The 16,017-nt window shown below is 49.1% G+C and overlaps 1 protein-coding gene across 1 annotated transcript in view; it reads left to right on the plus strand.

Annotated features, from left to right (window-relative positions):
• WHRN (whirlin) overlaps positions 1–16,017 on the plus strand; it is an 89,055-nt gene that overhangs the window by 58,183 nt on the left and 14,855 nt on the right. Inside the window, exons 4-7 of the mRNA XM_049774134.1 lie at positions 5,897–6,099; positions 8,142–8,178; positions 9,719–9,931; positions 11,566–11,775. Coding sequence (XP_049630091.1) covers positions 5,897–6,099; positions 8,142–8,178; positions 9,719–9,931; positions 11,566–11,775 — 663 coding nt within the window. The remainder of the gene's footprint in view (positions 1–5,896; positions 6,100–8,141; positions 8,179–9,718; positions 9,932–11,565; positions 11,776–16,017) is intronic.

Genomic DNA, 16,017 nt, shown 5'->3' on the forward strand with positions numbered 1-16,017 from the left:
GCACTCAGAAATCACCCCTGGCAGGTAGGGGGACTGTATGGGATTCTGGGACTCAAACTGGGTCCCTCCTGGCTTGGCCACATGTAAAGCAAATGCCCTACCACTGTGCCATCTCTCCAGCCCTTGATTTTTGTCTTTTAAAGGAGAAAAGAGGTAGTAGTTGGAACTGGGCTGTGCTGACTGGCCCAGGCCAAATTTCATCCCTGGCCTCACCTCCTTTATCTGTAAATGGGGCATTTCTGCATATGAGTGTTGGTTGAAGAAGGAGGCAGGCCCAGGAAGGAGGTCATTGGGTGGTGAAAGGCAGCACTATAAGAGTCAAGGCTGAGCCTGGTGGTTCAGAAATGTGGTCACTGTTGGCTGGGTCTTTCCTGAGCACTGGGTGTCATAAGTCTGGTCATCTCTAAATAAATACTCATTTATTTCTTCATCATTGCTTGATGACAGGGATAGGTCATTGGGTGGTGAAAGGCAGCACTATAAGAGTCAAGGCTGAGCCTGGTGGTTCAGAAATGTGGTCACTGTTGGCTGGGTCTTTCCTGAGCACTGGGTGTCATAAGTCTGGTCATCTCTAAATAAATACTCATTTATTTCTTCATCATTGCTTGATGACAGGGATAGGCTGTGAGTCATGTGTCTTTAGGTTAATGGTGGGAGCTCGCTGACACACTCATATATGGCACCACCACAGCTCTATGGAATGACTGTTGTTAGACATGCATGTTATTGAGGCTGGGGGTGTGCACTGAGCACCTGCCATGTGCTGGGGATATAGCAGAGAAACAGCTGGTTCATTCAGTCCCCAATGGACCCTCCCATAGCTGGCCCATACTGGAGCCCATTGTGAGGGAACAGGGGTTAAGAGAGAAACGGCTTCTTGGGAGCCAGAGGGACCCCTTCATCTAGCTCTCCATCCTCAAGCCTACCTGTCAGGACCTTCCTGCTGCCCCAAGGCAGCAGCCCCATCCCGTGTACCTGTATTTGCATCAGGAGCAAAGTGGCAACCCAACAGAAGTGCCGCCATGATATTCCCAGGAGGCCAAAGTGAAGCCAACTCATGATTCCTCCTCTGCTCCCCTGTCCCCATAATTAATAGGATGCCTTGTGATGACAAGGAGAAGAAACCATGTTTTATTTATTTATTTATATATTTTAATTTGGGGGCCACTCCTGGCTCTGCACTCAGGAATCACTCCTGTCAGGCTCAGGGAATATGGGATGCCGGAATCGAACCCAGGTCGGCTGCAGGCAAAACAAGCACCCTCCCCACTGTGGTATTGCTTTGGCTCCTACCATCTTTTTTTTTCTTATTTTTTCTTTTATTCTTTGATTTTATTTATTTTTATAGCTAAATTATTTAATTGAATCACCATGAGATACATAGCTACAAGGTAGTTCATGATAGATTTTTGGTCGTACCATGTCCAACACCCTTCACCAGGGCACATTTCCCATCACCAGCCTTCCCAGTTTACCTCCCGCCCACCCCTACGTCTCTTCTTCTGCCTCTGTGGCAGACAATTTTCTGCTTTCTTTCTCTCTCTTTTTCTGTCTCTTTTTCTCTGTCTCTGTTTCACTTTGTCTCGTTGTCTCTGTATCTTTCTATCTGTCTGTATGATCTCTCTCTGTCTCATGTATCTCTGTCTCTGATATCTCTCATCTCTCTCTTTTCTTTCTCACACCATCCCTATTTATTTCTCTTTCCCTGCTAACCCCTTGGCCAGGCTCACAGGCCCAGAGATTGGCCTACCCATCTCTGCTCGTCCCTCCATCTCTCCCTCCAGGAGAGGATTATGGGGTGTCTCCAGACTTTCCTAGCTCCCCTCCCTTTGGTGCAGCCTGTTTCTTCCCTCTCCCTTGGTCTGGCAGCTGTCAGAGGGTCCCTGCCTATCTTACCTACCACTGCCCAACAGAACCAGCAGTGGTGGGTCAGGAGTGGCTCTGTTCTATGGTGACAGCAGGCAGCGCCCTCTTGGGGCTTTGGTGTTGTTAGGGTTTGAGTTGACACCTGGTCAAAGACCACATCCTTGCAAAGACCACATTGCAAGGTGCAAAAGGGAGTTTATTTGGTTAACCAAGGTCCGAGCCTTATCCCACTAGACTAGTCTTGGCAAGGACCCTGAGTGAAATCTCCAAGCAGTTTATATAGAAATTACAACATTAAGAGAACATTAACACAACAATTGTTTTATTGTCTAGATGTCTTAGTTGATCACTGATTTTCTGGCTCAGCCTTGGCTACCTAGGGATACTCTGATTCAAACCTTGGTCATCAAGGGATATTCTGATTCAAATGTGGTTATCGAGGGAATACTCTGATTCAAGCCCTGGCTGTCAAGGGATACACTGATTCAAACTTTTGTTGTCAAGGGAGCCTTTTTCCAAGCTCACTCAACCCCTAGTTTCTTATTCCTGGAGGGCTCCAACTTTGGTTTGATTTTTGAGTTAACTCTTTTCTCTGCCTTCAGCTAGGAGTATAAAAGTACATTTTACTAGGATTTGGGTTTGTCTAAGTCTAGAGTTCTTTTTTTTTTTTTTTTTTTTTTTGTGGTTTTTGGGTCACACCCGGCAGTTATTCCTGGCTCCAGAAATTGCTCCTGACTGGCACGGGGGACCATATGGGACGCCAGGATTCGAACCGATGACCTCTTGCATGAAAGGCAAATGCCTTACCTCCATGCTATTTCTCCGGCTCCACTCTCTTTTTTTTTTTTTTTTAATTATTTTGGTTTTTGAGTCACACCCAGCAGCCCTCAGGGGTTACTCCTGGCTCTATATTCAGAAATCGCTCCTGACGGGCTCAGAAGACCATATGGGATGCCGGGATTCAAACCACTGTCCTTCTGCATGCAAGGCAAACGCCCTCCCTCCATGCTATCTCTCCATCCCCTAGAGTTCTTTATCATGGATTTAGGGGGAGAATCCTTACACTGTCTGGAGGGGGACCTTTAAGCCTGCCTCACACATGAACCTGAAAGGGAAAGGGCACATGAGTGGCAGCTAGACTGGAGGAGCTGGAAGGAAGCTCCCAACACGCTGCAGGGAGTGAGGACTGGTGGCTCAGTGGCTGGAAGGGCGTGGGGCACTGACTCAGATCACTGGTCCTTCCTGCCATGGCCGGTGCCCTGCAGGATCTCTGTGAGATCAAGACACCCAGAACAGACTGCAGGAAGCTTCCCCTGGGTTCATTTCTATGCCTAGTAGCCCCTTTGAGTCCCACAGCCACTCCACATCTCCCGAATTGCTGGTGACTTGCCCATTACAAGCATGAGATAACTGGGGTTCAGTTTCCATCTGTGTCTGGAGAGCTACATATCCTGGCATCCTTTGCTGCCTGGGTTTGGGGGCTGGAGACATGACTTTACACCCTGTAGCTTTTCCTCAGTTTTTTTCCTCTCCCCTGGGCTTCTGGAGGCAGCCAGGTCACTGGGCAAGTGAGAAAGGGAAAAGGGGTGAACTCGGGATGACAGCTGGCAGATACTTCTATTGAGGGGGACTTCAGACGTCAGGGACATTCTCTTGAGCCTGGAGTATGTGAGAGAGAGAAAAATGGGGTAACTGAGACCTTACAGAGGCTCAGAACTATGGCTAGAGCAGGATGGAGAGAGCCTGGGAGAAGACAGAACCGGAGTGGGCGTGAGGGTGGGAGACAGAGGTTTACCAGCTGTGGTCCCCTACTCCCCATTTTTGCCTGTCCCCAGACGAACCTCCTGCCTCCTACTTAGCTGGTGTATTTATATAGCAAGTGTGAGGGAAAATAGGATGAGGACAGCAAGCCAGGCCATTTCACGGCTATTAACCCTGAGGCTGGCCTGTAGTAAATGTAGGGTTTGTGATGGGTGAGATTGTGGGAGTGAGGAGTCACACTAAGAGCTGGGGAATTTCCTAAAAAAGTTTGGAACACTGGGACACAGAGATAGCATAGCAGTAGGGCATTTGCCTTGAATGTGGCTGATCCAGTTCAGGCATCCAGGTGATGGATTGACCTCCGGGTACAGCCTCCATGGGTCCCCACCAACAATAGCTCCAAGGTGAGGTGCAGTCACACTTTTCACCTGATGGAGAATCCTGTTTCCTAAAGCAGCCCCCACCTCACACCTTGATAGCTTTCACTTTGGCTCAGGGAGAGGGAACCATTCCCCTCTCCCAAGCAATCTTCATTTCATGCCAGTTCAATTCCTGGCAATCCATATGATCCCCCAACCTGCCAGGGGGGATTTATGAGTGCAGTAACCAGGAATGACTTATGAGTGCCCCTGGGTATGGCCCAAAAACCAACCAACCAACCAATAAATAAGTAAATAAATAAATAAAGTTTAAAAAAATAGTTTGGACCAGAGCTCTTCATCAGCCTTGTGGCCCCCTTCTCTCCCCTGAACGATTGCCCCAGACGTTTGTGAGCATTAAGCGTAGTGGAATTCTATACAAATTTTCCATCTAGTTTTCTGTGATCCTACCATGCTGTCAAAACTGTAAGATTTGGAGATGTCTTGTGGCTGCATATACAGCCGCAAATGCCAGAAGCTTTGGAACTGGGATGATTTGACCTCAATAGTGTCTCCGCTGGGCCATTAAGATGCCAACAGAAGTTAGGTGTGGGTGGAATCCTCAACCTTCCAACAGTTCAGTGACTTGTTCCACCCCCCATCCCCAGAAGATGCCGGAGATCTGGACCCAGACATCTGGTCTACCTACTTAACTCAGCTGCAGCATATCTCCAAAGTGGGTTGTGAAGCTGGGCTGTTTACATGAGGGTAGAAGTTGAATGGGTGTATAATAAAAATAAAATCCCATGAGTTGGTGAGCTCACCCCAGGGACTATGTTTCTCTAACCCTTTATGCGGGGACAGATGTGATGAAGCAGGGGAGCAGTAGAGAAATAACACCAAGCACAAAATTTATCGGAAATAAAAAAAAATATATTATTGGTGATAGTCTGCTTTTTAACCCCATAGCCTTTCTCCCTCACGGTCTCTCTATGCTGAACCTAAAATCAGCACTCTTTTCTTTGTGTGTGTGTGTGTGGGCGGGGGGGGGGGGGTGGTGGAATGGGACGCCACACCCAGCAAGGCTCAGGGATTACTCCTGGCTCTGCACTCAGTAATTGCCCCTGGCAGGCTCAGGAGACCATATGAGATTCTGAGAACTGGATCCAAGGCAAATGTCCTACCACTGTGCCAGCTCTCGCAAGCACTCTTTTCTTTATTCCCCAGAACCAATTCCACCAGGGTGGGGAAGGTCCTATAATCCAAGTGGTCTTTTACATACTGAAAGAAGAAATTAGAGAAAAAAGATGTTGAAAGTTGGGGGGTGGGGGGTGGGAATACTTTGTTTAGGGCTGTTAGTATCATCTCACAGATAGGGCATATTAAATTTTTATCTAAAGGCTAGTTTTCTTTTCTAATATTAACCCTCTCCTCCTCTTCCTTAGCCTGCTTGGTATAAGAATACATGCCATATGTCTTTGCTTTACAGGACACTATTTCACTGCTTGCTTATTGCTTTTTTTTTTTTTTTTTACCTCAAGTAAACGAATGTATTGTTTTTCAGTTTAAGGTGAAGTGGGAGGTAAGAGTGTGTCACCAGAAGTGATCTATGTAGATCTTTCAGGGCAAGAAAGGAAATCTGGCCGGACACCTGTCACCTCCCATTGCAGCCTCTCAGATAAACCCTGCTTTCTCACTAAAGTGGCCCTTGGGAATTCCCTTGTAGATGCAGCCCTCAAGGCATTGCCAGTTTAGGGAGATGTGTGGCTTCTGCTGTCAGGACCAGGTCTTGAAGGTGCAGTTGCTAGGGGGACTTTGGTCCCCTCTCTTTGGTACCTCCCTAGGCCTAGGCCTAACCTCATGATCCCGAGGTCTGCCCTCCTCACGTGCCTTTTGATGCTGCTTGGCAGGTTGGGGACCAGATCCTGGAGGTGAATGGGCAGAGTTTTCTCAACATCCTTCACGATGATGCAGTCCGGCTGCTCAAGTCCTCCCAGCATCTCATCCTGACCGTGAAGGACGTTGGGAGGCTGCCCCATGCCCGCACCACTGTGGACGAGACCAAGTGGATCGCCAGTTCCCGGATCGGAGACCCTGCAGCCCTTGGAGCAGGGTCTGGTCATGCTTTGGGCCTGGGGGTCATTTGTGGGAGCCAGTGAGAGCACCAGCCAGGCCCCCACTCCCCTCCTCCATCTGTGAGGATCTCTCAGCTTGAGGAAGGCATGAACCCTCATTAACCCACCACCCTGGAACTTTCCCTTCCATCTGCTAGCCTCAGTTTACCAGGAAGAAAAGAGCCAGTTCTTTTTCCCTCCTTTGCTCTCAGGCAAACTGAAGCTTATTCTTTGTCCCTTAGTTGTTTTATCTGGAAATTGAAGCCATGTACAGATCTGTTGTTTTGTTTTGTTTTGTTTTACTTTGTTTTGTTTTGTGGGTCAGATCCAGCGTCTTACAGAGAAAGGCAACCAACCCTTCTACCACTGAGTTCCATCTCTGGCCCCTCAGAACCAGAGCTATTAAAGGGTCTTGGAATCTGGAGGTTCCTGCTGGTCACTCTCTGGGTTGTGTGCAGAGATGATTGTGGAGGCAGGAGTGAGGCATTTCCCGTGTCTGGGAACTCCTCTCTCTTTGGATTTTTCTTAGAAACCTGGCCTCTGGATAGTGAATTCAAGGGCTCTCTAAAGTAACTCTTTTGCTAATTTCCTTCATTTCTTCTTTTCTTTATTCCTTTTCTCAATTCCTTCCTTCTCTCTTTCCTTCCTTTCTTCCCTTTTCTCTCATTTTTCTTCTCGTTCCTTCCTCCTTTTCTTATTTATTGTCTTCCTTTCTTCTCGCCTTTTTTCGCCATTCCTCCTTCCATTCCTTCTTTCTCTTTCCCTCCTTTCCTCTTTCCTTCCTCTCTTCTCCTTCCTTCTCTCCTTCCTTCCCTTTTTCCTTATTCTTTCCTTCCTTTTTTTCTTTCTTCCACCTCCCTTCCATTCTCGCTCCTTTCTTCCAGCCTTCCTTCTTCTTTTCTCCTTTCCACCTTCCATCCCTTCTTTCTCTTTCCTTCCTTCCTTCCTTCCTTCCTTCCTTCCTTCCTTCCTTCCTTCCTTCCTTCCTTCCTTCCTTCCTTCCTTCCTTCCTTCCCTCCACCTGTGAAATATTATTTTTTATTTATTAATTGCCAAAATTTATAAAGATAACCAGATTTCCCTTTTCTTGGTGGATAGGGGTGTCGGGCCACACCCTGTGGTATGCAAAAGCTATTCCTGGCTTTCTGCTCATGAATGCTCAGGGAACTTATATGATGCTTGGGTTTGAACCGGGCTGGTGGAATGCAAAGCAAGGACACTTCAACCTTTGTCCCACCTCCTGGCCACATGCTTCTCATTTTAAAAGTGAGATTACAGACTGCTTTGTAAAAGCCATGAATTCTGATTCCTTAACCCATGTTTTTCATGAAAACCTTAAGCGGAATGGTCCCTACAAGTGGCATCTCAGGGTCCCAGTTCAGCCCTGTCCCCCATCTCCTAGATCAGCCTGATCTTGAGGCCACCCACCAGTTGCCATTTATTCACTCCTCTACTTTTGTTTCATGTCCATCCTGGGGCCCACCAGGCCTGAAGGCCTGTGTGTGAGCACATGGGAAATGAACAGGTATTGGTGTACAGTTTGGTTGTTCCACAGTACCCAAAAGAGAACTGGAAATCCCATATTCCCTATCAGTAGAGGATAAGAGATGCTGTTCCACTTGTAGTAGTCTGCAATAAATAATCCACATAGATATGAAAGTTATAAGAGGCAAGAAGCCCACACTACAAGCTATTCACCCACAACTAGCCGCTCCCCTTGTGGAACTGCAGGCCTAGAGGAAAACAAAACTCTCCCCTCATCCTTCCTGCCTCCCCTTTATTGAGATCCAAACAAAACCATTCCCCTCCAGGGAGAGAAGAAAAGGCAGGCAGAGAGAACACAGATACAAATGGGAAATATAGCAAATGTCTCCAATTACCTCACAGACAGGCTAGAAACCCCGAGGCCCAGGGCCACATGTTTGTTCCCTTGAGCAGCCCCAAGAGCAAAGTTGAGTTCTTCAGAAGCCCAGCTACTTGCCTCACCTGTGTGGGGGGAACTGCTCAGACTCCACTAAACCCCCTTTCTCTGTCTTCACAGGTTCCCCATGGAGCTCACAGTCGAAGGGAACAGCAAGGTAGGAAGTGGATCTCTGGCCACGGGGTGTCTCAGGCATTTTTACAGCTGTCCATATCGGGAACTCATGGCCAGGATATGACCCACATGGGATGGCCTTACATGTGGGCATCTCAGGACAGACAGTGTCAGTGACTCAACAGCACAGAAAGAGGCTGGGGGTGGGAGATTCCTCTGGGGGTGAGCAGGGAGGAGCCCACAGGAGCCACTTGGAAGAGAAGTGAGGGGGATGGTGAGTGCCATGATGGGGAGATTGTAGACAGGTGACAACAGGCCTTATGGGCTATGGGTACCCCTCAAGTGCTTTGATTTATGACCAGCAGTAACAGGGTTTAGAGGAAGTAAAGAGCAGGCATGGAGGTGGGTGTGGGCAGCTCTTGTGAGGGAAGAGGAGAGGGGAGGAGAGGAGAGGGGTCAGAGTGCAGGAAGGATCTCTCACTGATGGTGTTGGTGTGGGCATATCTGAGCCACGTCTAGCAAACTATTACCTTCATCCCCTGCTTTTAGAGCTGGGAGTCAAGGGAAGCCTCATAATGGTGCTAGACTTGGGATTTCCCAGGACCTAATGAGACAGAGTCTTTGATAGTGTAGAATTAAAATATAATACATAAAGTCCATGTGTTGGGTGAGGCCACACCAGGCACCTTGTTTCTAACCCCTCAGGCCAGTGGGTCTGATGAAGCAGGGTAGTGGTGGAGAAATAACTCACAAGCCGTCAAAGTTTCATCGTAGACAGCTTGCTTTTATTCCATGGCCTTTCTCTGCCACATGCTTTTCTCACATGTGCTTCTCTGCTAAGCTTTCTGCTACTTCTCTCTCTCTTTTACTCTCGCTTTCTCTCTCACTCTCACTCCCTCTTTTTTGCTGCTTCTCACTCACTTCCCCCAGCCAGACATTTTTATTCTTTATTTAAAACAGCCTGCCCCAATCCCAGGTGTGGGCGGGCCCGATCATCCAGGTGGGATTAACATTGCCAAAGAAATTTAGGTATAAAGTCATTGGGGGGAAGTGTTCCCTTACAGATCAAACTTCAGGCTCATGTATATAAACAGGCTGGCAGCAAACCCAGCCATTATGTGTCCCTGCTCCCAGAACCATGGTCTTCTACAGTGGGGTCACTGATGGTCCCCGTGGGCATGTGGTTCCCAGCTACTCTGACCCCCTACCGATTGTCTCCCTGTGTAAATTATGCTGGTGAAGTGAGATCCCAAGAAGTAGAAGTCCCTGGTGAGGTCAGAGTTGCTGGATGTAGAAGTCACTGGGGAAGTTGGATCCCAGGCAAGTTAGAGCACTCACAAAGCATCCACCAGCCACTTCAGAAGAGTAACTCTGTTTATTATAGGTGGGAAATGACTGTTTATTGTAAGGGAGAGTAGGGTCTGGACTCTGTGTCAGTCAATCAGAGGGGATTCAAAGAGGGTGTGTGCTTCTGTGTTTAGGGAAGACAAGGTGAGGGGGATTAGGGAAAGCAGGGTGTGTGTGCTCTGAGTGTTAAAACGGGGTGTGTGCTTAAGGTGCTTAGCTCCATCCCTGCCTTGCAGCTGGGGTTCTACAAGGGGCCGGCGGGCTCGCAGGTGACTCTGAGCAGCCTGGGCCACCAGACACGGGCACTTCTGGAGGAGCAGGCCCGACAGCTGCTCAGCGAGCCAGAACGTGCCACTCTGGCCTACTACCTGAACGAGTACCGTAGTGGCAGCGTGCCCGTGGAGGCCCTAGTCATGGCACTGTTCGAGCTACTCAATACCCACGCCAAGGTAACCTGTGTCCCTTGGGCCGGGCTGAGTTCTGGTTCCTGAGGCTGTGGCATTGGTACATGTGCTGATCACACGGGCTGGATTTTTTGTAGACAAGGAGCGCAGGGACAGCTGCCATGTTTTCTGGGGTTCTCTGAAGGGTTCACACACCAGTCCGTGGTCAGAGTGTTGGAAAAGGATTTCTTCTTTTTAGTTATGGCACTACTCAAAGACTTCCATTTCGTGGCGCTCATACATCTGGCCTGAATGCAGAAAGACAGAGAATGCTTTCCATGCTAGGAATTAGAAATATCAGAGCAGATGGGATCATACTCAGCATTTGCGGGACCCAGGGATTTAAACTCAAACCCACACGCTTGTAAGGCAGGTGCTCTAATCCACCAAGCTATCTCTGGGGCACCCCAGTTGCTGAGAACCAGGGGTGTGAGCACATGTTTCATCCATTGGAAACCCTGGCTTTGATCCCCAGAACCAAACAAACAAAAAGAAACTAAAAAAAAGGAAAGCAAAATAAACTGACAGGTTCATTCAACTGTGAATAGAAGCCAATTGGTGATAATCAGTTTCTTTAATAAAAAAAAAATTTTTTTTAGGGTTTTGAGTCACACCTGTCTATGCTTAGGACTTATTCCTGGCAGGTTCAAGGGACTATCTGTAGCACCAGAAATTGAGCCTTCAGTGGGTCACATGCAAGGCAAACACCTTACCTGGTCTACTATCTTTTCAGTCCCTGCCCTGCAATTTTTTAGTTTAATCTGTTTTTTGGACCACACTTGGCGGTGCTCAGAGGTTACTCCTGGCTTTGCAGTCAGAAGTCACTCCTGGCAGGCTCTGAGGATCATATGACAGGCCGGGGATCAAACCTGGATCTGTCCTGGGTCAGTCTCACGAAAGGCAAATGTCCTACCACTGTACTATCTCTCTGGCCCCCCTGCCTTGTAATTTTAACAAGCACCTCAAATAACTATTTTGTACTGCTGGCTTTAAGGAACTTTCTTAGTGCAAGTCTGTGAGATTCAAGAGCTGCCTGGAGGAAGAGGTGATGGAATTCACTGGAAATGGTACCATGTGGGTCTCTTAAGGCAAGGGCCAGAGAATTAATCCAATGAGAATGGTGTTTGCTTTTCAGGCAGCTGAGTCAAGTTCGACCCCCCAACTCTGTATTCGGTTCCTGAGCACCACTAAGTGTAGCCCCCAAATGAAACAAAAATAGGAAAATTGAGATCAGGAGCCAGAACGGTGGCACAAATGGTAGGGCGTTTGCCTTACATGCACTAATCTAGGACCGAGTGCGGTTCGATCCCTCCGGCATCCCATGTGGTCCCCCAAGCCAGGAACGATATCTGAGTGCATAGCCAGGAGTAATCCTGAGTGTCACCGTGTTTGACCCCAAAAAACAACAACAACAACAAAATTGAGATCAGATGGTGGAAGGGACCATCTTGACTCAGGGACAGTAGTTATGCATGAGAAAGAGGGTCCTGGCCCAAGTTCCAGGCTGAATTCTCTGACCCTTTCTTAGGGCCCTGGGCAGCCATGGAAGGCCAAGGAGGAGAAACCTGGGGTGGAGTTGGCATGTGTGGGTTTGGGGAGAGCTTCCTGCTGAGTGCCCGCTTGTCCCCACCCACCCCCAGTTCTCTCTCCTCTCTGAGGTAAGAGCGATCATCTCCCCCCAAGACCTGGACCGCTTCGACCACCTGGTGCTGAGGCGGGAGATTGAATCCATGAAGGCTCGGCAGCCCACGGGCCCTGGGCCCGGGGACACCTATTCTGTGGTCTCCTACAGCGACGCGGGCTCATCCACGGGCAGCCATGGCACCTCCACCACCGTCAGCTCGGCCAGGGTGAGCCGCCCCCCTGCTTCCCTGGCACGGATGGCCAGCAGGGGGGTAGATGGAAGACGAATGGGGGACATAAGGGAAGTCAAACTGTGGGTGCTTGAGGTGGGGATCACCCCCCCACCCCCAGGAAACACACTCATGCACTCACTCACAGTCTTGGCTCTATGTGGGGTTTGGAGCTCTTCTATTCCAAGCACCCCAACTCTGACTGGCCCCCACTCAGGGGCCCCCTGAAAAGCCTTTGCTCCATCTCAGGAGGTAACAGAGGAGTGCAGGGAGGTACTTCATCCCCCCAAAAGGCACACACACATATACACCCCAATATCCAACTCTCAGCATCTCTGCAGCCTCCTCGAACCCCTGCCCAGCACACTGTTGGGGGAAGGGAGGGCACAGTCACTTGACTTCTTTTGTTTTTGTTTGTTTGTTTGTTTTTGGGTCACATCTGGTGATGCTCAGGGGTTATTACTGGCTCTGTGCTCAGAAATCACTCCTAGCAGGCTCGGGGATCATATGGGATGCCGGGGATCAAACCCGGGTCTGTCCTGGGTCATCTGCACGGGAGGAAATGCCCTACCCAGTGCTATTGTTCTGGCCTTCATGTGACTTCTTGAGAAGGGCAGATGCCAGTATTCTGTGCCAGACCCCTCCCGCTTCACCTTTCTCAGCTCTGGGACTTTGAGATGCTGGAAGCTTCTCCCTAGTGCTGACCTCTGCTCCTCTGGTTTGGGTTTCTGCAGGGCAACCTGCTAGGGTTGTGACATGGCCACAGGGGAGACGGTGCACAATCCATGCCAGGGCTATGCACAGGCCTTGGGGCACTACCTGGGGGAGGAGCCAGCCTTGCATTGCACAGCCCTATCCTATGGGACTGGCTGTGAGTTAAGTACCAGGGGGTGGCTTTGGCAAGTTTCTGTCTCTGGAACCTGGAGCTTCTAGACCTGAGGTCCTCAGTTCTATTTTTTTCTTGAGTTTATTTATTTTTAAAGCAATTTATTTATTTATTTATTTATTTATTTATTTATTTATTTATTTATTTATTTATTGGTTTGGGAGCCACAACTGGCCATGTTCTGAGGTTACTCCTGGCTCTGTGCTCAGAAACTGCTCCTTGCAAGCTCGGGGGATCATATGGGATGCCAGGGATTAAATCAGGTCTATCCCAGGTTGGTCATCTGTAAGGCAAATGCCCTACCACTGTGCTATCTCTCTGGCTCCATGGTTCTGAATTCTCAGTCCTGAATGGTCCCTTTAGAGCAGAGAAAGGAACTTTGCTGTAGGGAAGATGGGGAGTGTCAAGTCTGAGTGGCACCAGCTCCAGGTTCATGTCTCAGTCTCTGAGCCTCAATTTCCCTCTGGGTTACTGACTGGAAGGTCCATGCTTCTCTGGCCAGGGAAGTCTGGAGCCCCAAGGGGAGGGAGTCAGTCTTCATATTCTGACCTTAGGCCTTTGGGGTCACCCTCCCATGTGATCCTGAACCCCTCCTCCAGGGCTCTTTCTCCACTAGGGGAGCAGTTCTCCTGATAATCTAGGTTCATGACCTGGCAGAGGTGCCCCATTATGGGTTGGGGACACTGGGACTCAGAACTCAAGGCCTGCCTGGAGTAACTTGGGGCTGGGAATTGGTATTTGGCCAGAAGTTCTGTTTCTGAGTCCTGCATGGCTCTAAGGTCTGTGACCCACCAGGTAGCACAAACAGGACAGATCAGAAAGGGCAGAGTTGGGGACACTTATGAAAGGGGCAGACAGTGTTAGAAGGCCCCCTCAGTGAGATCTGCCTGGGGACATCAAGACTACATCCTGCAGCTTATTAGATTCAGTGAACAAAACACTGGGGGTGGGGGGGTCTCAGGACTAGTGTCCCCCTTCCATTGGGTGCCACACCCAAGAAAAGCCATCCACACAGATGGGGGAACCTTTGTCTTCTTCTGCTCTCCCTGTCCTGCCCAAGTCCACCTGAGAATGTGGAAACCAGACCCTGGGGAATTCTAGGAAGCCGTGGGGTGCAATTCAGTCCTCAGACTCCCATCACACCCTCACCTGAGCCCCTAATTCAGCCACTTGGCTCCTCTAAAGGGCTGTGAGGCTAGCTCAGCTCAGCCATCTTGGATTGTGTCCCCCCCCCCTGCCTTTTCTAGGCAACGGTGACCTGGACATATTCCCTTCTCTTCTCCAGGCCTCAGTTTCTCTTTCTGCCCAAGGGGGAGGATGTCACACAATCACAGCACTCCTTACTGGGAAGTACCAGAGATCTCTAGAGACTGAATCTGGTCCTCAATGGTGGAAGGTGTAGTCATGGCCTGGGCCTTGTGTTTCTTCACTGGGTCTTGACCTTGGCACTGAAGGAGAGGAAGGGCCTATGGAAGGGCACTTGGCAAGCCTGTGTTCATATGCATGCAGGGATATGTGTGTCTGTGTGTGTGTTTGTGAGGAGGGTTTGTGTGTTTGCAGGTGTGTGCAGATGTGTGTGTGTGCATGTAAATGTGTGGAAGTTGAGGGAAGGGTTACCCTACAGGTATGTTATGCCGGGGCCTATGTGTGGGGTGTGCAGGTATATGTGAGAGGTTATCAGTATGGGATGTGGGTAAGATTTGGGAGGGGGGGCTGTGAGAGATAGCACAGCAGTAAGGCATTTGCCTTGCACATGGCCTACCTGGGACAGATCCAGGTTTGATTCCTGGAATCCCATATGGTCCCTTGAGTCTGCCAGGGGTGATTTCTGAGCACAGAGCCAAGAGTAACCCCTGAACGCTACCAGCTGTGGCCCAATAAACAAACAAAAAAATGTGTGTGCAGGTGTGGTGGTTGTGTGCTTGTGTGTACACAGCCATGGGGTCGAGTGTCTGTGCAAGTGTGTGTGTTTGTGGTGTGTTTGCATAGGCATTGTTTGTGTGTCCAGACACAGACTGCATGCATGGGGGTTTGCGGGTGTGCTGTGCCCACCCTTCCCTAACATTCATTTGATGATTTTTCTTTTTGCCTTTGCCCCACCCTCCCAGGAGCGGCTGCTGTGGCTCATAGACCTAATGGAGGTACCGTCCTTCCTGCGGGAGGCACCTGGCAAGGTCCAGGGAGGGGACTGTGGCCTGTCCTGCCTCCCTGTCACACCTGCATCTGGCCCTAGTGGGGACTCAAACTGATATTTGGGGTTCTCTCTCTCTCTGTTCTGCCTGTGCTTCAGATTTCTGGGGTCTGGAGGGAGAATGTCCCCCAACTCAGATCCCAGCACATCTGCTGCTCTGCCTCTCTTGGCCTCCACTTGAGGGTCTATGAAAGTGTGATCTGTCACAAAAGCCTGACTCTCTCTTCTGTGTGTTTCTGCTCTTGCTTGAATGTTACCACTTCCAGGAAGCCTTCCTTGTTGCTCTCTGGGGGCTATAGCTTCTGGCTTCTTTTGATGGGATTCTTACCTTCTTATAAACTAATAATTTGTACAAGTTGCACTGGTCATTTGTCTTAACCATGGTCTTCTTGGGGGCATGGCTAGAGTCCCCATGAATATCTGGGGTTCAGCGTAGACCTGAGCTGCAAACTCAGCCTTCTTTCCTTATAGAGGAGCTTTTGTTCCCCCGATGACTCCTCTGTTCTGAAGGCTGCGCTTCTCGGTCCTCCCTTCCTGGAGACACCTGGTAACTAAGAGTCCTGAATCACCCATTTCACAGGGAGAAAACTGATACCAGGGACGGGGAGCACTTGTTAGGGAGAGAGAAGTGGGTCAGGAATGAACCCAGGATAGTCACCCTGAATCCGATGCTCAGAGCCCCAGCAGACTGGTGGGGACTTCCATCCCTGCTCTGCTCCTGACGGTCTCAGCAGTGCCTGTTGGTACCAGCTACCTATGGTCCTACCTACCATCTATCTGTCCAGCTACAGGCTAGCTACTGACTTACTGATCTATCTTTCTTTCTTTCTTTCTTTCTTTCTTTCTTTCTTTCTTTCTTTCTTTCTTTCTTTCTTTCTTTCTTTCTTTCTTTCTTTCTTTCTTTCTTTCTTTCTTTCTTTCTTTCTTTCTTTCTTTCTTTCTTTCTTTCTTTCTTTCTTTCTTTCCTTCCTTCCTTCCTTCCTTCCTTTCTTTTCCTTCCTTCCTTCCTTCCTTCCTTCCTTCCTTCCTTCCTTCCTTCCTTCCTTCCTTCCTTCCTTCTTTCTTTCTTTCTTTCTTTCTTTCTTTCTTTCTTTCTTTCTTTCTTCTTTCTTTCTTCTTTCTTTCTTTCTTTCTTTCTTTCTTTCTTTCTTTCTTTCTTTCT

This window comes from Suncus etruscus, chromosome 5 (assembly GCF_024139225.1).
Source record: "Suncus etruscus isolate mSunEtr1 chromosome 5, mSunEtr1.pri.cur, whole genome shotgun sequence".
In the NCBI taxonomy this organism is placed as follows: Eukaryota; Metazoa; Chordata; class Mammalia; order Eulipotyphla; family Soricidae; genus Suncus; species Suncus etruscus.